The sequence below is a fragment of the Suncus etruscus genome, chromosome 5, assembly GCF_024139225.1.
Source record: "Suncus etruscus isolate mSunEtr1 chromosome 5, mSunEtr1.pri.cur, whole genome shotgun sequence".
NCBI classification, from domain to species: domain Eukaryota; kingdom Metazoa; phylum Chordata; class Mammalia; order Eulipotyphla; family Soricidae; genus Suncus; species Suncus etruscus.
The window spans coordinates 2,482,551-2,505,799 of record NC_064852.1 but is presented as its reverse complement, the minus strand read 5'-3'; the positions used below and the strand labels follow the sequence as shown (position 1 = coordinate 2,505,799).

Sequence of the window (23,249 nt, the reverse complement as noted above, 5' to 3'; positions counted from 1 at the left end):
CACTTGCTGCTGCTGCTGCTTCTTTTAAAGAAGGGGCCCCTAGAAAGAGGAGCAACTGACAGCTGCTTCTGGGGCACAAGGTGGAAGGAAAGTTGGGCCCGGTGCAAATCCCGCCTCTTGCTCCGCCCTTCATCAGCACCCAACAGCCGGGCTGCTCAGTGGGCGGCAGCAGGTGGTGTGGGCGAGGACTGTGTCCCCTTGTGCCCACCCACAGCCGGCCACTCCTCCTAGGCTGCGGAGTCCTGGAACGTGCTGATCCTGGACTTCCCAGCTACGCTATGGACAAGCTCAGCTCCCGGTGCTCCGTGCCAGGCTCCTCGAGGTCGTGTGTCCTGGTCTGCCTCTGGGTAAGTGGCTCCTCACACTGCAGGCCAGGAGCCCCCTGGCCCTGGGCCTGGGGCCGGAAGGCACAAGAGTCCTTTCTTTTAACTGCCTCCGAGCCTTTGAGCTCAGCTGGGGCCAAGCAGGTAGAGGATGCACCTTCAAGCTCTTTGCTAGTCTGGGGATTTGGGGGTGAGTCTGCAACTGGACCCGGCATTTCTAGCAAGTCCCCAACTGTTGCTGTAGATGGAGCATGCTCTAGGCTTTGTGTAAAAAAAGACTTGAACCCTGTTTTCCCCCAAAGTTTTTTTTTTTTTAATTTTTAATGCCTTTATTTAAACACCATGATTACAAACATGTTTGTATTTGGTTTTAGGTATAAGGAAAGAACACCCCCCTTCACTAGTGCAAGAGTTTTTCAAGTCTGTCCTGGCCTTGAAAAGAGGGTGGCTGGGCCTGAGTTTCTTTGCCAGTATTGGGGGACTGAAGGGTATCAGAGGTGAATTCTTATCTGAGGACCCCAGAGTGAATTATTTTCCTATTATCAGATACTTTCTCCATTTTTCTGTATTTTATGTGGGGTTTGTGCTTTCATCATTGACATGTGAAAGTCGGAAGTGACTACGCAATACCTCCAGTGGTAGTAGTGGTCGGTAGTGGGGGAAAGGAGTCGGTAAGAAGTCTGGGGCCTAGCCCCACTCTGCTATTCACTTCCTGGGTGGTTTTACCCCCATCTCTTATTCTTCCTTTCCCGATAGGTAGTAACTGGCAAATTTACCCATTGCAAAAGACTCTTTAATCTTTTGGGGATTGTACATGCTTTTTGAAAAATACTTCTATAGTCAAATTCAAAATTTTAGAGTAGTAAGTAGATTTCTTAAAACCAGGAAAAGAACCAATCAAAAAGAGCTGGGTGATTTTTGAGTCTCTTTTAAAAAAATAAGTCATAACCCACAAAGGCTATGCAAATGTTCCACAGTTAAAAAAAAAGAGAGAGAAGAAAAAGAAAAAAAAAAAGATGAAAAAAAAAAAAAAGAGAGAGAGAGAAGTTAAAGACAGAGTGAAATCTGAACAAAGCTGACAGAATTAAAAACGTATTTGTGGCAGAAACTGGGGGGAGTTCTCATACGTGTGACCCTTAGGGGTCCATGTGTCAGAGATCAAACATGAGGTGTCTGCAGGCCCTCCAGCCCTTAGAACCATCTGTCCAATCTCAGAGTGATTTTTAGATTATAAAATTAGGAAAGGTATTATAATAAAAGACATAAATATAAAAATGTTATGAAGACCTTACAAATCATACATATTTTTACATTATGATGTTCAGTTGGTTTATGTGTACTTTCTGCTAATTTTTTATTCAGATAAGGATAATTCCTCAGTTAGTATAATTAATCCTTGGTTCCATATTACCCTGTATGCTTCCAATACTTTGTTAATATAGTCCACAAATTTTTTCAAGCCTAGAGGTGCCAATGTGATAGCTCAATGAACTGCTTTGCATGCTGGAGGCCCAGGTTTGATCCCTGGCACTGCATGGCCCCTGAGCACTACAGGGTATAGTCCAAAAATGAAGAACAAGCCCAGAGGGGTTGGACAGTGCTCGGAGTTACAGAAGTAGACTGAAGAGCTATGGTCCAGTGTGTGTGTGGGGGCATATATAAAAGCACTTGCCTCAATTTAAAAATTACACAGTTGGGCCAGAGCAATAGCACAGTGAGTAGAGTGTTTGCATGCAGCTGACCTGGGTTCGATCCCCAGCATTCCATTTGGTTCTCTTATTACCTCCAGGAATGAGCCCTGAGTGCAGAGCCAGGAGTCACCCCTGAGTACCACTGGATGTGGCCTCAGAATAAAAGAAAAAGATCACAGTGGTGACAACAGCAATCCTAGTCTCTATCCATGAAAAAAAGCTTAGCTTTTAGGTGAGTTTATTAATGAATCAAACTGAAGGCTTGAGCCTGGGAAAAATCCTCGGATTGCTATGAGAAAACTTAGTTCTGGGTTCTGATTTAGAGGTTTATGCTCTATGTACATGAGGGTAAGTTGCAGTAAGTACTTGTAGGGAGTATGGCATGGCCGAGATATGAGGCAATCAAGTAGGGTGATTCAATTTTCCCCAGGTCTTAGCATCTTTTGGGAACTGGGAGTGAGGCTTGGAGGTTGTTATGAAAAACAACAACAAAGAAATTGCCTATGTTTAGTGTATCCCTGTAACCTTGGTGGTTAATCATTGATATGGCCTTGGGTTCTTTGTTTTTCTACCTCCATACATAGTTTGAAATCTTTTGGCCTCTGCATAAGATTTGATCAGCTCCCTTCTGACTTTTGGCTCAATTATGTGTTCAAGAAATAGTGCTTGTTTCAGGCTGCTATCTTTTTTTTTTTTTTTTTTTTTTTGCCTTTTAACTTATTTGGGAGAGGGAGGTTGGTCCACATCCAGCAGTATTCAGGGATAACTCCTGGCTCTGCACTCAGAAATTGCTCCTGGCAGGTTTGGGGAACCATATGGGATACCGTGGACTAAACTCGGCTCTGTCTTGGGTCAGCCACGTGCAAGGTAAATGCCCAACTGCTGTGCTATATCTCGGGCCCATCAGACTGATGTCTTTGACAGTTTATGGGCCAGAATAGGAAGCGGGGGTTTGGGACTCAAATCTAACACTTTTGAGGGCCATGATTCGAACCACAGTCCTTCTGCATGCAAGGCAAATGCCCTACCTCCTCCATGCTAGCTCTCCGGCCACTACATGTATTTATTTTTATTTCCCTGCCCTTCCTTTTTTCTTGTTTCGGTGATGAAAGATTACACACAGCCTGACTGATGCTGCACACATGCTTGCCAGGAGTTGCATATTTTTATTTGTGGGGCTCGTATATTCTATTGGGGAGGCCACATTCAACAATAGCTGTCTTCATGGGACCATTATAGGATTCTGGGGGATCCTGGGTCAGCTGCATGCAAGGTAATCACCCTACCTACTGGACTATCACTCTGGCCCTGAGGCTGCACATTTTATTACTCTCAGGCCTGTGGAATGAAGCAATTGAATTTGCTTCCTATTGACCTCAGGCCTTCAGGGCAGATGTTTTTGCCAGATATGTTCTTGGGCCCAAGGGACACTGACTCCTAATAACATCTCAAGAATGTATTAGATTATGGGTATACAAGTATTTCTGGAAAACCTGCCATTGTGCTAGAATTGTACAGGGATAAAATGGTAAACAAAGTGTAATTCTTTCTTTTTTTTTTTTTTTTTTGGATTTTTGGGCCACACCCGGCGACGCTCAGGAGCAACTCCTGGCTCTGTGCTTAGAAATTGCTCCTGGCTTGGGGGACCATATGGGACGCTGGGGATAGAATTGAGGTCTGTCCTGGATCAGCTGCGTGCAAGGCAAACACCCTACCACTGCGCCATTGCTCTGGCCCCGTAGTTCCTTTTTCTTTTTTTTTTTTTTTTTGTTCCTTCTTTTTATTAGTGGTTACAAGTTACTTTATCTATCTTGTTTAAAACCCTGGCAATACTAAGATAGGCATCACAAGTGTCATCCTTTTAAATTTCTAGCTAACATTTATAAGTGGGGGAAAAAAATAAAAGTTGTTTGAAGACTACACGTAACTATCCCGGCACTAGAACTTACTTTTTAATTTTTTCAGAAATGAATCGTAGAGGCCGGAGAGATAGCATGGAGGTAAGGCATTTGCCTTTCATGCAGAAGAACGGTGGTTCGAATCCCGGCATCCCATGTGGTCCCCCGTGCCTGCCAGGGGCGATTTCTGAGCATAGAGCCAGGAGTAAACCCTGAGCGCTGCCGGGTATGACCCAAAAACAAAAACAAAAAAACAAAAACAAAAAAGAAATAAATCGTTACAAAAATAAACATTGAAAAGCCTGGTTATGCATATATATTTTCTTTATTTTATGATTACGGGTCTACCTTAGAGGACTAGTCTGTTGAATTAGAAGTATTGTGAAAGGTAGCAGGAGGGAAGAGAAAGCCAAACCAGAAAGGCCTTCAGTCAAACTGAAGCTGAAAACATAAAAACACTACTCAGGCCTTGCCAAGAAGTGGAAGCCAGGAGAGGAGATAAAGTTATTGGGATGACAGAGGTTTATTTGAGCAAGGCATGGGCTCTGGGTTACTAGCCAGAAATATATTATTATTTTTTTTTGGTTTGTTTTTTGGGGCTACACCTGGTGGATCTCAGGGGTTACTCCTGGCTCGTTGCTCAGAAATCGCTTTTGGCAGGCTTAGGGGGACCAGATGGGATGCCCGGGATTGAACCCTGGTCTGTCCCAGGTTGGCCATGTGCAAGGCAAAACTCCCTACCGCTGTGCTATCACTCCGGCCCCCAGAAACATTCTTGTTTAGCCTTGCCTGACTCCCAACAGGACTCCTTGCAAGTTGTCTGTATTCCTGTAAAGGCTCCATTCTGCCTCACCAGCAGAGAACACTGCCAGGGAAGGTCTCCATTCTCCATTTGGAATTCTCCAATTTTCGACTTTCTTCTCATTTAAAGTAAAATATTTATTATTAAATTCATAGTGGCTACAGCATTTGCCTTGCATGTGGCTGAGCCAGGTTTGATCCTCAACATCCTGTGAGAATAAAAATTTCCCTTTAGCATTCCATCTGATTATGATATAAGAGAGTTCATTTGTTCTTAAGGAAGGAATTCCTTTTTGTTTAAGTGATTTCTTAGCAGTTAGGTTAATCATGCTTTTAGCTTCTGTTCCTGCTTGCTCATAGGAAATTGTATGATGGAAAATTACAACCCCTCCACATGCGCACAGAACAAGGCTTAGCCGCCTCATAAAGATAAGCAGACCCTCTTCACGGGTCTCCTAGGTATGTCGCAGCCCCATGTGTGTTCCCAGTGATAAGCAAATACCTCTTTCCCGCCACGGCCCTAGCTGTCTGTAACCTCCTCCTAAGCTTGTTAAGGTTTCTCTATATAAACCCTGTTGAAACCTTTGAGGGGGGTCAAACCTCCTCTGTTCATGAATGGAGTATGAGGTTTGGCCTCAGCATGCTGATGTGTGACTTCGTGCTCTAATAAACCCTCCTGCGATTGCATCAAGTCGGTCTCCGAGTCTCCTTGGGTGTCCGCGATTCCTGAGGTTTGAGGAAGGGTCTCTCTTTGAGTGTTCCTTCAATCCCAGAATCCAGATGGTCCCCTAAACCTGCCAGGAGTAATTTCTGAGTGCCCAGCACTGCTGGGTGTGGCCCAAAGACCTCCCCCCACCCCCCCCCCCCCAAAAAAAAAGACCATTAAATGACTCAGGGAAAAAAGGCATTATATTTCAGGGACACTACAGTGGGTAGGGTGTTTGCTTGGCATAGAGTAGACCTGGGTTTAACCCTCCCTTATCCCTGCCCCCACACTAGATGGCCCCTTGTATACTCCCAGGAGTAATCTCTAAGTACAGAGCCAGGAGTAGATTTAAGCACCACTGGGTAACCACAAAACAACAAAAACATCACGTTCTTGAACTTAAAAGACAACAGTGGAACTCCACCTGTGAATAGTTGCCTCTTTCAAACCGGCCTGTTCCACAGATTCACTCTTTTCTTGTTCAAGACGTAAATTGAGCCGTGAAAGATCATGGGTCCAAGGGGAATATATATAACAAATAGATTTAAAAAAAAATAAAACTTTATTTAAACACCATACAGATCCCGGAATTATTTTGTGGCTGTGTAACAAGGTTGGCAACTGATGCCCAGTCTTGGTTCTAGTCTGCCAGGTGAACTGGCACCTCCTCTGACTTGTTTTTCTTTTTCTCCTTCATAGAGTCTGGCAGCCTCTTTCCTGCTCTACCCTGTGCTCTGGACCCTGGGCCGGCAACTCCATTCAACTCTCACTGGCATCTACATCCCCGGCACCTATTCTGTCGTCTTTGTCAACTCTCCCAATGAACAGATTGCTAGAGATATGGCAAGGTATGGTGGACGAGCTTAGATGCTGCTCTGGGAAGCTCAAAGAGAACCAGGGAGTGTCACATTTAGGTCCCCTTTTGCTTTTGACAATCAGATCTACCAAGGAATCGCCTATCAACTCTCTGCTTGGCATAATAAGAGAATCTCAATGGCTCCTGCAGATAGTGAAGTTGCATTAGGGTATAAAAGGAAATGAAAGACAAGGACATGGCTGGCTTCCCTTATTAAGGTGCTACAGTGAACCCTGCAGGTTGAGAACTCTTTTTTGTTTTCTTGTTTTGTTTTTGGACCACACCCAGCAGTGCTCAGGGGTTACTCCTGGCTCTGAACTTAGAAATCGCTCCTGGCTGGCTCTGGGAACCCTATGGGATGTCGGAGATCAAACCTGGGTCCATCCTGGGTTGACCAAGTGAAAGGCAAATGCCCTACTCCTGTGCTATCTCTCAGGCCCCCCCCCCCCCCAGTTGAGAACTTAAGTCTCCTCATTCTTTTTTTTTTTTTTTTTGGTGGTTTTTGGGTCACACCCGGCAGTGCTCAAGGGTTATTCCTGGCTCCAGGCTCAGAAATTGCTCCTGGCAGGCACAGGGGACCATATGGGACACCGGGATTCGAACCGATGACCTCCTGCATGAAAGGCAAACGCCTTACCTCCATGCTATCTCTCCGGCCCCAAGTCTCCTCATTCTTTTTTTTTTTTTTTTTTTTTTTTTTTGGGCCACACCCTGTGACACTCAGGGGTTACTCCTGGCTATGCGCTCAGAAGTTGCTCCTGGCTTCTTGGGGGACCATATGGGACGCCGGGGGATCGAACCGCGGTCCATCCTAGGCTAGCGCAGGCAAGGCAGGCACCTTACCTCCAGCGCCACCGCCCGGCCCAAGTCTCCTCATTCTTTTTTTTTTTTTTTTTTTGGTTTTTGGGCCACACCCGTTTGATGCTCAGGGGTTACTCCTGGCTATGTGCTCAGAAATCGCCCCTGGCTTGGGGGGACCATATGGGATGCCGGGGGAATCGAACCGCAGTCCGTTCCTTGGCTAGCGCTTGTAAGGCAGACACCTTACCTCTAGCGCCACCTTCCCGGCCCCAAGTCTCCTCATTCTTAACTCAGCTCTCTCTTCTCTTCGCTCGGTTCAAGAGATGGTCACTATGACAATTGAGGAAAATAAAGCCATGGCTAAGATTTGGCAAGCTTCTAAAAGCTGAATGTTCTTTCTAGGAAAAAAAAACAAAAACATTGAACTTGTCATCACACCAGAGAGAATCTTGGCTCTGGTACATAATTAGGAAAATTGTGTCTCTTCTTTAAGTATGAGTTTTCTGAATCATTGAAGCAGATAATGCTACCTGTCTCACAGAATTGTGAGGGTTAAGTGACCCCAGAAACACATGCAACTGAGTTTCGTGTGTCTGGATTTCCCATCTTCAATCTACTTTGTAGAGGCTACATGGCAAAAGGTCGTTGGTGTGGTTTAGCTCCCTCTTCCCCTTGAGCTACAATTTAGCATTCTTCAAAGAGTAAGTCACAGGGTTTTAAAATACTGAAACTGTGTTCTAGGAACTGAATTGTTGGTTTCAGAATAACTGGCATTTGACATTTGACATTTGGCATCTTTCCTTCCTCCACCTATGACATCTCTTGTTTTATGAAGGAGGAAGTCGTTTAGCTTTTAGGTCACACTTACCTGTGCTCAGGGCTTACTCCTTGCTCTGTGCACAGCGACCACTCTTGACAATGTTCAGGGAACCAACTGTGGTGACGAGGAATGAACCGAGGCGAGGCAATGCCTTACTTCCTGTACTATGTAGTCCCCAGAGCATTGTCCACCAGGTTTGTGCCCTGAACCACCACCAGGAGTGGCAAAATAAATAAATAAATAAATAATAAAACCCTAAACCAAACCAAAACAAGCAAATAAAAAACCCTTAATCTTAGTTATTTTTGATTCTGGGTTTTGAAAAAGTCCTGTTAACTGGTTGTCTTCTCTCTCTCTCTCTCTCTCTCTCTCTCTCTCTCTCTCTCTCTCTCTCTTTTTCACTCTCTCTCTCTCTTTCACTCTCTCTCTCTTTCCCTCTCTCTCTCTCTCTCTCTCTCTCTCTCTCTCTCTCTCTCTCTCTCTCTCTCTCGGTTATTCTTGGTGTTCAGGGCTTAACTCCTAATTCTACACTCAGGATCAATCCCGGCAGCTTTCAGGGGCTCAGGATCTAAAGCATGTACCTGATTTGCTGGACAGTCTCACAGGCCCCTCGTTCTCCTTTTCTACAACTTCTTTTGTTTGTTAAATCTGTCTATTTTTGGTACTCCAGAAGTACGTTTTTTGTTTTTGGCTACATGCTGTGATGCTCAGGGTTTACTCCTGGTTTTGTGCTCAGACATTGCTCCTGGCTTGGGGGACGATATGGGATGCTGGGGGATGGAACCACGGTCCATCTTAGATCAGCTTTGTGCTCGGCAAATGCTCAATCGCTGTGCCACTGCTCCGGCTCCTCCAGAAGTGCTCTTGTGACTCTTGGTTATAACTTCTCTCATCTTTTTATTTATTCTGTAGAAGTGGCATAGGAATACATACAAGGAATTAGCATCATGCAATAAATACTCTCTTCTCTGTGAGTGTGGATGGTGGGGAAGGACGTTCTCCTGGCTGGGGCACCCTAGTATTCTGGCCACCAATTCTCCCTTTTGTTCTTGGCTGTCATCAATGACTGTTTTGCCTTTTTTGTTTGATTTTGTTTTGGATGGGGGCCTCACGCTGCAGTGCTCAAGTCTCATTCTTGGCTCTGTACTCAGGGCTCACACTTGCCAGTGTTCGTATGGTGGCAAATCTCAAGGTTGATTTACTATACTCGGGCCTAAAATGTAGCAATGAAATTTCTATTATTTTTTTATTGTGGGTGGTCACGGGGGACTAGGAACAAGCATTTCTGGGGCATGTGCTCAACTACTCGTACCACAAACCTGGTCCTTGGAATCCCCTTTTCCCCCTAGAGTTTCATTCATTCCCTGTATTTGTTTATTCACCTTCATAATCAAGAAAATATGACTTCTCAGTGGGTGAGTAAGTGAGCAAAATTTGCAGCAGTTGTTTAAACAAGTTTGTGCCATGTGCTTCATCTTACAGTTAGGGATTTATTTAGCGCTGGAACTTTCCAGGGGAATGAGGTTGGTGGTAATGCGCATTAATGTGGAGCCTTAAATAGAGTTCTGTTCAGTTTAGGGCTCAAGGGAAGGCAAAGTAGGTCGGCTCTCTTGGCAGCAGTTGAGGGAAGCAGGGATCCGGGAGCAGGGGTTTTTTTGGCACTTCAAAGAATAGAGATTGGCTGCCATGATTGCCTGAGACCTGGGTAAGATTTGCTTGCATACCTGCATGATGCTGAGGGCTTTGGGTTTGATGCTTGGGCACCAGTTTGTACATCCATGACTTGGTACTTCTGTTTTGATGGTACTTATACTCGTTCAAGAAAATTTTATTGGGTTCCCCAGTATGATACATAAGAAATCAGGCACAGTCAGGGTTGGAAGTCCAACCAGTAGTATGTCATAAAAATTCATAGCCCTGGGGCCAGAGAGATAGCACAATGGTGGAGCGTTTGCCTTGCATGTGGCCAACCCAGGACAGACTGGGATCCATCCCCAGCATCCCACATGGTCCCCCGAGCCTGTCAGGAGTGATTTCTGAGCACAGGGCAAGGAGTAACCCCTGAGCGCTGCTGGCTATGACCCAAAACTTAAACATAAAATAAAATTTCATAGCCCTAAAAAGATGATTTTGCTCTGAGGGCCAGGGTTGAAACCTTCATAAATCTGAAAAGTGAGATGACAGTATAGCAGGCAGAGCCCTTAAAGACCAGGGTTCAATACCCGGCATCCCATGTAGTCCCCCCAAGCCCTCTAGAAATGTACCTGAGTGCAGAACCAGGAAGAAGCCCTGACCATGGCCAGTTTTGGCTCCCCCCCCCCAAATAACTAAACTAAACAAACTACAAAATAAATAAATAAATAAATAAAGGGTGAACAATTCTATTTTTGCCAAAGACAAACTCAGGATATGATGTCTCTACCTACTTTAAATAATAATACAGGAGTAAGGGGCATAATAAAAGGTGAAAAGGGTTGGAAATCACTGATTCAGCAAACCCTTTAGTGGAGAAGGTGAACCAGGACTAAAAAGGGGGTGCTTATGCCTTCCCCAGAGAGGTGCTTAAACAGTTATTCCCACAGTGAAGGAAATAATTTGCATCTAACTGGCCACTCTACCACCTTTTGCAAGACTGAGAGTAGAATCCAAGTCTTTTTCTGCTTTATTGTTTTTGTTGTTTTCATATTTTTTTAATGTCATGTCTTAAAATTGTTTTCTACTAACAATGTTCCTTTATTTATTTATTTTTTGTTTTGATTTTTTGGGTCCCACCTGGCAGCACTCAGGGGTTACTCCTGGCTCTAGGCTCAGAAATTGCCCCTGGCAGGCTAGGGGGACCATATGGGATGCCGGGATTTAAACCATTGTCCTTCTGCATGCAAGGCAAATGCCTTACCTCCATGCTATCTCTCCAGCTCCAATGTTCCTTTATTTTTATTACAAAGTAGCATAACTAATGTTTTTTCACAAAACTGTCATTAAATTTTTTAAACACCATGGTTATAAGGTTGTTCATAATATAGTTTTTTTCACAGATAATGTTCATAAATGAGTTATAGTCATACAATATACAACAACCTTCACCAATGCGAATTTTCCGCCACCAATGTTCCCAGTTTCCCTCTCATCTTCCCTGATACCCACTTCCCTTCTATCCACTTTTCACCTGTTTCTGGGCTGGCAATTTACTTCACTCTCTTTCTCTTTCTCTTTTTCTATTCTTTCTATTTTTCTCTTTCTATTTTCTTTCTATTTTTCTTTGTTTCTTTCTTTCTCTCCTTTTTTTTTTTTTTTTGAGAGGGGGGTCACACCTGGCAGTGCTCAGGGGTTACTCCTGGCTTTATGCTCAGAAATCGCTTCTGGCAGGCATGGGGGACTATATGGGATGCTGGGATTTGAACCACTGTCCCTTTGCATGCAAGGCAAATGCCTTACCTCCATGCTATCTCTCTAGCCCCTTTCTCTCCTCTCTTACTTTTCTTTCCTTTTTTTTTTTTTTGGGAGGGGGTTTTGGGCCATACCCAGTGGCTCTCAGGGGTTACTCCTGGCTATCTGCTCAGAAATAGTTCCTGACAGGCATGGGGGACCATATGGGACACTGGGACTCGAACCAACTACCTTAGGTCCTGGGTCGGCTGCTTGCAAGGCAAACACCGCTGTGCTATATCTCTGGCCCCTTCTCTCCTTTCTTGACACTGCGGTTTGCACTACTGTTAGTGAAGGGGGGGAGTGCCATGCATATCACTTTATCCCCTTTGATCACCCAGTTCTTGCCCAGAGTGATCAGTTCCAGCAATCACTTTTGTAGTAGACCATTCTCCATTCTAACTGCACTCTTCATTCATTGTGGCAAGCTTCTTACCAGGGAGTGGTCCTCCTAATCCTTATCTCTATTATCTCTGAATTTCCTCCCCACACTATTTTTTATTTTTCTTATATCCCACAGATAAATGAGATTATTATGTTTATCTTTTTCCTCTGACTCATTTCATTCAGCTTAATAATCTCCATGTCCATACATATAAGTGCAAATTTCATAACTTAATTTTCCTTAGTAGCTGCATAGCATTCTATCATGTAGATGTACCATGGTTTCTTTAGACACTCATCTGTGTGGGGATTCTGGATTGTTCCTAGATTCTGGGTATGGTAAATTGTGCTGCAATGAACATGGGAATACAGAGGGCATTTTTGTATTATTTTTGTGTTCCTCGGGTATATCCCTAGGAGTGGTATAGCTAGATCATATGGGAGCTCAATTTCCAGTTTTTTGAGGAATCTCCATATTGTTTTCCAGAAAGACTGGACTAGACAGTATTCCCAACAGCAGTGAATGTCTCTTTCTCCCCATCTACGCCAATACTGGTTGTTCTTGTTCTTTATGCCAGTCTCTGTCGTGTGAGATGATACCTTATTTTTATTTTGGTTTGCATCCCTCTGATGATTAGTGATATAGACCATTTATTCATGTGCCTTTTGGCCATCTGTATTTTTTCTTTGAGGAAAAATTGTCATTTCTTCTTCCCATTTTTGATGAGGTTAGAATTTATTCTTGTAAAGACCTGCCAGTACCTTATATATCTTAGGTATTAACCCTTTATCAGATGGGTATTGGGTAAATAGTTTCTCCCATTCCATATCCTACTCACCATTTTCTTGGAAGTGCAAACGCTTCTCAGTTTCATATAGTCCCATTTGTTTATCTTTGCTTCTGTTTGCTTAGACAGTGGTGTTTCCTCCTTGATCTCATGTTCTTTCTTTCTTTCTTTCTTTCTTTCTTTCTTTCTTTCTTTCTTTCTTTCTTTCTTTCTTTCTTTCTTTCTTTCTTTCTTTCTTTCTTTCTTTCTTTCTTTCTTTCTTTCTTTCTTTCTTTCTTTCTTTCTTTCTTTCTTTCTTTCTTTCTTTCTTTCCTTTCTTTCCTTTCTTTCTTTCCTTTCTTTCTTTCTTTCTTTCTTTCTTTCTTTCTTTCTTTCTTTCTTTCTTTCTTTCTTTCTTTCTTTCTTTCTTTCTTTCTTTCTTTCTTTCTTTCTTTCTTTCTTTCTTTCTTTCTTCCTTCTTCTTCTTCTTCCTTCTTCTTCCTTCCTTCCTTCCTTCCTTCCTTCCTTCCTTCCTTCCTTCCTTCCTTCCTTCCTTCCTTCCTTCCTTCCTTCCTTCCTTCCTTCCTTCCTTCCTTCCTTCCTTCCTTCCTTCCTTCCTTCCTTCCTTCCTTCCTTCCTTCCTTCCTTCCTTCCTTCCCTCCCTCCCTCCCTCCTTCCTTCCTTCCTTCCTTCCTTTCGGTTTTTGGTCACACCTGGCAGCACTCAGGTTGTACTCCTGGCTCTATGCTCAGAAGTTGTTCCTGGCAGGCTTGGCGGACCATATGGGATGCCGGGATTCGAACCACTATCCTTCTGCATAAAAGGCAAACACTTTACCTCCATGTTATCTCTCCAGCCCCGTTCTCAGGTATTTTCAATGGAATTAATGCTCTCTGTTTCTTTTCTTAGGATCCAAGATACTTCCCTCAGCCATTCTGACTCTCTCTTTCTCTTTCTCTCTCACTTTCTCTGCCTTAGGGCTATCCTGGATAAGAAGCTGGCTGCTTCTGTGAACATCCTGCCCAAGACATCCTCATTGTGAGTTCTACACAGTGCAAATAAGCAGACTGGGGCTGGTCTGGCACATGGAAAGAACAATGATCTCATGAGAATTGCCACAGAATACCGCAAAGGCTTTTCATCAACCAATAGTTCATTGTGGATTTGTATTAAAGAAAATCAATGAGTGAAAATAGGTTTTATATAGATAAAGGGGAAATGTGTTCAGGAACAATGACTTGTTTGCACAATCTTTATTTAAATGACTTAGCTTTTGGACTGGAGTGATAACAGTGGTAAGGCATTTGCCTTACTCGCAGGCAACACCAGGCAGACTCTGGTTCGATTCCCGGCATCCCATATGGTCCCCTGAGCCAGCCAGGAGTGACTTCTGAGTTCAGAGCCAGGAGGAACCCGAGTGCTGCCGGGTGTGACCCAAAAACCAAAAAAAAAAAAAAAAAAACAGTTTTTTTTTTCCCCTAGAAAATTGAAGACTGGGTATTTCATTTCTAAGTAAGCCAACTAAGGAAATTAAAAAAATATTTTTTCCATCACTTTTGGATTCTTTGGAAAACTTTGTGTGTTTACCATGTGACAAACTGATGCTGTGTATTGATTACCTTTCATTTCACTTTAGTTGCCCCGAGTCTGCATCATTTTCCTGATCAGATTATTACAACATCCTAGTACTAGCTGCAGAGAATTTGTCTTGTAACTTAGTCCCTGTGATTATCATGTAGCTCATCCATTTTTCCAAGGGGAAAAGAGATGTGAAATGTTACAAAGAAGAGAAAGGATAGGGTCAGAACAATAGTATAGCAGGTAGGGCATTTGTCTTACACCTGGCCAGCCAGGATTTGATCCTTGGCACCCCATATTGTCCTTTGAGCCTGCCAGGAGTGATCCTTGAGGCACTGACAGTGTGGTCCAAAGAAATAAAAAAAATGATGGAAGGGGAAGAGAGAGTAAGAGAAATAAATATGACTCTAAAAGTGAAAGGAGGGTGTTTGCCTTGCAGGGTATTGATGTAGCTCTTATCCCCTAGTACCTTATATGGTCCCCAATTCTGCCAGGAGTGATTCCTGAGTGCAGTGCCAGGGGTATGCCCTGAACACCATTGGCTGTATCCAAATAAAAGATAAACACACAGTAAAGTAAGGCCTGGAGCAGGTAGGGGCTTGCCTTGCATGTGTCTGCCTAGATTCCATTCCCAGCATCCCATATGGTTCCCTGAGCCCCAATCTGGTAGAAATCATTTCTGATTACAGAGCCAAGAGTAAGCCCTGAGAATTACCAGGCTTGCCCCCCCCCCCCCAAAAAAAAAAGGCAGAAAAAAAAAAGAATCTGAGATACTCAGTTTGGAGGACAGGAAACACAGACTTTTCTCTAAGGCTGTCCTGAGATTGAGGATTTGTGTGACTGGTTGAGCAATCTTAAGCCTCTCACCTTCAGTGATGTGTAGGCAGATACTAGGAGCATGCCTTAGTATGTACATACAGGCAGATGCTAGAAGGATGCATTACCATGTGCAAGCAACACTAGGAGAATATGCTAGAATGTACAGGCAGATAATAGAAGAATGCATTAGCATGGCCAAATAGATGATTTTGTGAAGATTTGGCCCATCTGGACTGACTTGGAACTGTTTTAGTATCTACCTCAGAAATGTCACTTCAGGCCAGAGAGATAGCACACTGGTAGGGCTTGCCTTGCATGTGGCTGACTCGGGACAGGCTTGCGTTCATTTCCCGGCATTTCATATGGTCCTCCAAGCCTGCCAGGAGAGATTTTTGATCACAGAGCCAGGAGTAACTCTTTAGCGCTGCTGGGTATTACCCAAAAGACAACAACAACAACAACAAAAATCCATGCCACTTAATAGAGTAAGGCTTGACATCATAACTGGACTTTTTATAAAAGGTTTGTAATTTGACTTTCTCTTCTCCAGGTACTTTTGGAATGGAGTAATAGAAGAAAACACTGAGATCCTGCTGGTAAGTGAGGAGGAGGGGGATGAAGCCTTGATAAGGGAGAGAGTGAGACCAAGGTCATTTTTTTTTTACAGACCCAAACAAAAATGAGCAAATATTGTGCTGGAGAGAGAGTGCGGGGGTGGGTAGGTAATGGCATGTGCTTTGCCAGCGGCTGACCTGGGTTCAATTCCCAGCACCACATCTACCTCCTGAGTGTCTCTAGGAGTAATTCATGAGTTCAAAGCCAGGCATAAGCCTCGAGCACTGCCAGGTGTGCCCCCCCCAAAACAAAACCGATCAGAAAGTGCAAGGCAAACATCAACTGATGTTTCTTGTCCCATATAGATGTCCTCTGTGCCCTTATGCATTATTAGTAGGGCCAGGTGACCAGGAGGAATGCCATCTCAGTGGCCAGATGTCTGAGTAACTACAGAAGTGAGATGGAGTTCCTACAGCAGTGATTTTCTTTTTCCAGTTAATAAAGACAAAGACTTCCAAGGTCCAGTTGCTGTCTGGCTACATCAGGTAATGCGTCTCTTCTGAGGGGAAGGAATGAGCCCTAAGTGAGTTTGAACACCAACAGCCTTAGCTATGTCCTTATCCCTTAGTTTCCACCTGTAAAATGTGACAGGTATGACTGAGTTCACTTAAACCAGTTATTCGCACGATTTTGCCTTAAGGCTCCCTTTACACTTTGATTGCTGCTGAGGGTGCAGGGGTCTCATCCAGATGCTTTACGGAAAAGCCTTTGGAGGTTATTGGGCTGGGGTTGGGGTGGGGGCTGAGGAGTAGATGTTTGTTCATATGGTTCCAGGAATTGAACCAGGGCCTCAGACATGCCAGCACAGCTTCAAATCCTTAAGAACCCAGGAAGCTTTGTGGGTTTTATCTCTCTTTATTTATCTTTCTTACTTTCTCTTCCCCTTCCATTACTATTTTTTTTTTATTTCTTTGGGCCACACTGGCAGGGCCTCAGGGCACTTAAGGAAATAGACCAGACTTTAGTTATAATTTACTAATATACTATATATATTTTTTTTGTTTGTTTGTTTTTGGGTCACACCGAGCAGCGCTCAGGGGTTCCTCCTGGCTCTATGCTCAGAAATCGCCCCTGGCAGGCTTAGGGGACCATATGGGATGCCAGAATTCAAACCACCGATCTTCTGCATGAAAGGCAAACGCCTTACCTCCATGCTACCTCTCCAATCCCTACTAATATACTATATTTAACATATAGTAAATATAAAAAATAGGTACTGTATTTTTCGCTCTATAAGATGCACCTGACCATAAGATGCACATAGTTTTTAGATGAGGAAAACAAGAAAAAAAGTTGCAGCAGCGATCATATAGTCTTAAATGAAAGCTCTATATATGATGGTGAAAGTGTGTTAACTGATTGTTCATCCTATGTGGAATGTCTGTGCAATAAAAGGGATGTAACACTTTTCCTCCATCTTTTTTTTTTGTTTTTTGTTTTTTGTTTTTTTTTTTTTGGGTCATACCCGGCAGTGTTCAGGGGCTACTCCTGGCTCTATGCTCAGAAATCGCCCCCGCCAGGCTCAGGGGACCATATGGAATGCCGGGATGCGAACCACCGTCCTGCACGCGAGGCAAACGCCTTACCGCTGTGATATCTCTCCGCCCCTCCTCCACCTTTTAAGTGTGTCTTATGATATGAAAAATACAGTAATATATATTACATTTTTTAATATTTCACTTCATTTAAAATAAAAATCATGGGGTTGGAGAGATAACACAGTGGTAGGGCGTTTGCCTTTTATGCAAAAGGACAGTGGTTCAAATCCCAGCATCCCATATGGTCCCCCAGCCTGTCAGGAGCGATTTCTGAGCATAGAGCCAGGTGGAACCCCTGAGCACTGCTGGGTGTGACCCAAAAACCAAAAAAAAAAAAAAAAAAAAAGATTCGTTACCTCCTACCATAAATCATATCATCCAAAAATAACAAAAATTACCAGACTACAGGTGGTTTTTTGCAAAATCTGGCTCAATAAGAGTGCTCTCTAAGTCTGAGGACACTTTTAAGTGTGTGGTGTAATAAAGTCAAGTTTTCAAACAGTTTTTGTTTGAAAACAGGAATTTTTAAATTGTGTTTTATTGTTGTTTTTGGTATTTTGAGTCACATCTGGTGGTACTCAGAGGTCACTCCTAGCTCTGCACTCAGAAATCAGACCCCTGGAAGGCTCAGGGACCAGAGTGGATGCCGGGAATTGAACCCAGATCTGTCCTGGGCAGCCACGTGCAAATGCCCTAGTGCTATGCTATCTCTCTGGTCCCAGGAATTTTTAATTGGTAACAAATTATGTGAATTATCTTGATTGAGGGACTCACTATCCCTATTTGAGGAAATACCTACCCCTAATAATAAATTTGCATGTATAAATAGTTTGTAAAAATGATAAATGTGGTTACTTAGGTGAGTGTGTTAAAATGGTGTTTTCTGAATTTGATCTTAACCAAGAAGAGTTTAAAATGTCCCTGAGAGATAGTATAGATGGGTAAGATGCTTGCCTTGAACCGCATCTGATGTTCTCTCCCTCCCATCTTTGCACTTCGAGCTCACTCCTAAGCACAGATCCATTTGGAATAGGCTAGGAGCACCTAAGTATATGTCCCCAAAACAAAAACCACCACCACCAACAAAATGGCATTCCTAAAAAAAAAAAAAATCTAGTTTGAGGCCAGAGAGATTGTACAGGGGTCAAATGATTGCTTTATATGTGATTGGCCCAGTTGCATCTATGGTACTACATATGGTCCCCAGAGTACAAAGCCAGGAATGGCTCCTGCATAAAATCAGGTATAGTTCTCAAATCCCCAAATACTGCCCTTTCCCAGAAAATAAAGGGATGCAGTTTAGTTTTTGACTCAGACAAGTTTATGATAACCTTGAACCTAAAGTATACACCTGACATAGGTTAGATCCTGGCACTACAAGGCCTTCCAAGAATCATTGAGGTGGTCCTTGTGGTCTTCTCCAGTACTACAGAGGTTGGCCCTTGGTCCAGTTGTCCAAATATTGCCAGGAATGACCCCAGGATCCATAGGGCACCACTAGGAAGAGTCTCCATTCAAAACAAACAAACAAACAAAAAAACAAGACAAAGGGCCAGAGAGATAGCATGGAGGTAAGGCGTTTGTCTTGCATGCAGAAGGATGGTGGTTTGAATCCTGACATCCCATATGGTCTCCCAAGCCTGCCAGGAGCAATTTCTGAGTGTAGAGCCAGGAGTAACCTCTGAGTGCTCCCAGGTGTGACCCAAACAAACAAACAAACAAACAACAACAACAACAACAACAACAAAAAAAAACCCTAGACAAAACATAAAACAACCCCAAACATCCTAAATTCTGTCTACCTGCTTATAAAAATACTTAGCACTGGTCAAGGTGCCCATGAAGTAAGCAAAACATTCTGAGATTCCTATCTAGAGGAAGAGATTAAGTAAAATTATCTATGGGACTAGAGATAGTTCATAGGGTAGGATGCTTGCTAATCTGGGTTCAGTCCCCAGCACCCCATATGATACCTTGAACCTTGCCAGGAGTAAGTCATACTTCCATGTGAGACCCCAAGATACCAACTACAAAAGACCTTCCAATTCCACACATCAAAACACCTTATACACACATGATTCACTGAGCATAAGTACTTTACAGTACTGTTACTCATCCCAAAGGAAGAAGAGGGTTGCCACCCACTTCAGACTGATGGCAAATTAAGCCCAAGGCTTCGTATTTCTTTCCTCAGCAGCATAGAAAAAATGATGGTGACTTCTATGGTATGCTGAATGCCTGGTGAAAGAAAGAGAGGCGAAGAGAGAAGCTCCTTTATGAGTTTGGAAGGAAAATTCCTTAGAGAAATTCAGTGATTGAGTTAGGCCTTGAGGTACACCGTGGCTTTTGATTGGTCAGTAATAGGAGCAGGTAGATCTTTCTAGGTAGAGAGAATTTAGAGTTCCTGGAGGAAGGGAGTTGTTTGGAGGAAGGACACCATTAGGCATATTGCATAGTTCTAAAGAGACATGTTTTATATACCTTATCTCCTTTAATCATTATCAACCTAGTCAGATAGATGCAATTTTATCCTTTTTATGAAAGGCCTTCAGAGAAATGCAGTGGTTGTTCATAGTTCTATAGATATTAAGAGGCAAACTTAAACCAAGAGCTATCTAGGTCTATCTCTGCAATTGGCTGGTGGAAATACAGGCTCAGGAGTAGTCAGTCGGTTATAAGGCTGGACAGGTGACCACAGCAGAGTAAAGAAGGCCTCAGTCATCATTGCATGCATTGTTTGTCACTCTTAAGTCACTCTTATTGACTCCTAAGAAAGACCCTGTGTTCTTTCCAAAGGTTGATGCATCCTTTTGAAATCCCAGAGATCTTCAGCCTGACCATGGACAAAGGAGACCAGCACTATTTTAAGTGGCTGGAGGAAGGCATAGCAAAGAACTGACATTCCCGTAGGATGCCTCCAGTCTTAATCAGCTGCACTCCAGGGATGGAGAGGTTCTTTCGGCTTCCTCACATCTCTGAGTTTTGTGCCTTTGCAGTACAGAGGAGCTATATAACTTGCAGAGGCTGAAGATTCAAGCTTTCTTATGCTCAAAGAGGAGATGGAGCCGTTTGAGCTAATCAAGAACCCTGTGGAACTGGTGGTCTCTGCTTCATGTTTAATGGTGGCCTGAGATGTACGTAGCCATCAAGAGAAGGTGGCAGTGAGGATGGGGATTGTCACTTTTTTCCTGGAATTACTGGACTTACCTCAGGTGCCTATTATGAAACTTTCTTCCTGCTTATAATGTGGAGGAATGGGTTTTATCAATGTTGTCTTCTAGGGGAACTAGCAAGGATTAACTACTGATGGTGGAATTTCAGTGACAAATGGATATTTTCCTAGCTAGGTCGAATCCTCAGAAATTAAGACTGAGAATAGACCCCATGAATGTGAGAAGGATGAGGGGAATGTTGGGGCTTAGACAGAATCTCAGGGGTTGGGAGTTAAGTCCTGACTCTTCTTTGCCCTGAAATTGAGAGATGTTAGGTTTTAGTACTTTGCTTGGTGGAAACAGACTTTGTGCCACCATAACAGCCTTTTCACTGGCATTGAATCAGCTTTCTGAAGAAGAACCCTGGGGAACTGCTAGAAGACTGATTTTCAGGTTCACTGTTTCTTGAAAATTTCTTGAACAAATATTCTCTGTACCACTGAGGTTTAGGTTGACAGAAGACCCCTTGGAACTGCTTGGATGGGAAAAATATGACACGCCCCAACTACACTCACACTGGTATGCTGTTCCTTGCTACATTTTTGTGTCCTTAAAAGTTTTGTGTTCTTTTTTTTTTTTTTTTTTTGTTTTTGTTTTTGGGTCACACCTGGCAGTGCTCAGGGGTTATTCCTGGCTCCAGGCTCAGAAATTGCTCCTGGCAGGCACAGGGGACCATATGGGGCGCCGGGATTCGAACCGATGACCTCCTGCATGAAAGGCAAACGCCTTACCTCCATGCTATCTCTCCGGCCCCAAGTTTTGTGTTCTTAAAAGTTTTTTTTTTTTTGTTTTTGGGTCACACCCGTTTGACGCTCAGGGGTTACTCCTGGCTATGCACTCAGAAATCGCCCCTGGCTTGGGGGGACCATATGGGACGCCGGGGGATCGAACCGCGGTCCGTCCTACGCTAGCGCTTGCAAGGCAGACACCTTACCTCTAGCACCACCTTCCCGGCCCCTCTTAAAAGTTCTTAAATGTTTTTTGTGTTCTTAAAAGTTGTCTAAATGGGGCCGGGCGGTGGCGCTGGAGGTAAGGTGCCTGCCTTACCTGCGCTAGCCTAGGAGACGGACCGCGGTTCGATCCCCCGGCGTCCCATATGGTCCCCCAAGCCAGGAGCGACTTCTGAGCACATAGCCAGGAGTAACCCCTGAGCGTTACCGGGTGTGGCCCAAAAACCAAAAAAAAAAAAAAAAAAAAAAAAAAAAAGTTGTCTAAAAAGTTCACAAACCAGTGACCATGTCTGTTCTTGTATTTCTCCTCCATGATTCTCAATTGGAAGAGGGAGAGAAGGCAGGTCCCGTATAGTGGGAACAGAAACTTGACCTATTTTCCCTCACCCCATGAATATCACAGGGGACTCCACATGAGGGAGAAGTGGGCAGTTTGGCGGGCTCCAGACATCTGTGGTGGTCCCCTTGGTCTTTATTTCAGTGGAAAGGGTGTCTGGGGAGGAGGCTAGTGTCAGGCTATCGTTTTGACACTTGCTATACTTCTCAGATCTTAATTACACTAGATCTACCAGTGTAGGTTCTCCATGGGCCCTTCTTTGAAGATCTTCCCATCTAGAGGATATCTGTCTGATCATCAGTTGGAACAAAGAGAATAGAAATAGTGATGTTATCTTTTGGGGTTAAGAAACTTGGTTTCTGATACATAAGAAACTCTTGGGGCCAGAGATAGCACAGCAGTAGGGCATTTGTCTGACATGTGGCCAACTAGGATGGATGGTGGTTTGAATGCAGGTGTCCCAATATGCCAGGTATCCCAAGCCTGCCAGGAGTGATTTCTGAGCACAGAGCCAGAAGTAATTCAAAACCAAAACACAAAGAGAAAAAATCTTGTTTAGCATAAGTCCTACTAAAATGTACTTGTTATTTTACCTAAAACAATGATCACCCCAGGTTTGGAGCCACAGAACAGTATTGCCCCTATTGCTTTTAAGATAAACAATTTCTTGGTTTGTGTCTCAAAACCCTTTTTAATTTTGCCTGGAACTTTTTCATTATTGTGGAAGTGATACTCCAAGGTGTTTGGGGATCAGTGGAGCCCTAACCTGGGCTGTGCTGAGTTGAATCCATGTGAATGCCCTACCACATACCTAGTCCTGGGGGACACGTGGGATGCCAGGGATCGGACCTGGGTTAACCGTGTGCAAGGCAAAAGCCCTACTGCTATGCTGTCGCTCCAACCAAAATGAGGATATTGCTGAAGGTGGCAGGCAGTGGCAGGTGTAGCCATTTGTCCTAAGCCCCCAGAAGAACGAGGCAAGATACCAGAACCAATTCCTTTGGCTACCCAATAGCCGACTGTGAAGAAGATAGGCAGAGACACATTAATTATAACTTTAATATAACAAATGTTATTAAAAGCAGCACATCAAACCCATCAATCTTTTTGAAGGTGCACATGGTTACAAGGAAGGTCAGTTGGCAGTCAGATAGCTAGTAACTGGTATGAATGAAATGTCAGGGTGCAAAGTCGGGGTGACCTTGCTAGGCCTTAGGCTTCCTCCTCAAGCAGAGACCCTCTGAGGGCCTTAAGCTCAGGCAGATTCACCTCAGTAGCCAGGCCAGAAGACATCAATGGGACCCCACTGTCAGGCTGGGCGCTGGCTTCTCAGTTCCCTTTCAACTCATCCCAGCTGGGGGCTGACATGGAGGTGTCCCAGCTTGTCCCTGCCAGGGAATTAGAGGGAACAGGCAGGCTGTGACCAGGTCAGGTCCTGTTTGAAAGGCACTGAGGAAAATTAAGTCAGAGGCATCTGAATTCTCCCAGAGACCCCACATGCTTATAGGTGTGGAGGGGGAACCATCTAGTCACGGGAAAACCAGCTCCTCAGGCCAGAAGCCCTGCTGGCACCCCCTTCTATAGGGATGACTCCGCTGGCAGCCTGTGCAGCTAGCCAAATAGAGGTCACAACAGTGCTGGCAAGGCTGGTCCCCAACGGCGACAATCTCCCAGCCCCTGCTGCTAAGGCACTTCTTGTCACGTTCCAACCAACTGAAGCAGCTTCT

General features: G+C 44.0%; 1 protein-coding gene across 2 annotated transcripts in view; it reads left to right on the top strand.

The window, feature by feature from the left end:
* Positions 1–248: 248 nt before the first annotated feature.
* The window catches only part of LOC126008810 (protein CutA homolog), a 484,819-nt gene continuing 461,818 nt past the window's right edge, over positions 249–23,249 (top strand). The window contains exons 1-6 of one of the 2 annotated variants that reach the window (XM_049773083.1): positions 249–347; positions 6,119–6,267; positions 13,452–13,511; positions 15,421–15,466; positions 15,921–15,970; positions 19,820–19,925. In XM_049773083.1, coding sequence (XP_049629040.1) covers positions 279–347; positions 6,119–6,267; positions 13,452–13,511; positions 15,421–15,466; positions 15,921–15,970; positions 19,820–19,922 — 477 coding nt within the window. In that variant the 5' untranslated portion in view covers positions 249–278 and the 3' untranslated portion in view covers positions 19,923–19,925. Of the gene's footprint in view, positions 348–6,118; positions 6,268–13,451; positions 13,512–15,420; positions 15,467–15,920; positions 15,971–19,819; positions 20,161–23,249 lie in introns of those variants that run through there. The other variant, XM_049773084.1, reaches the window with a different exon arrangement.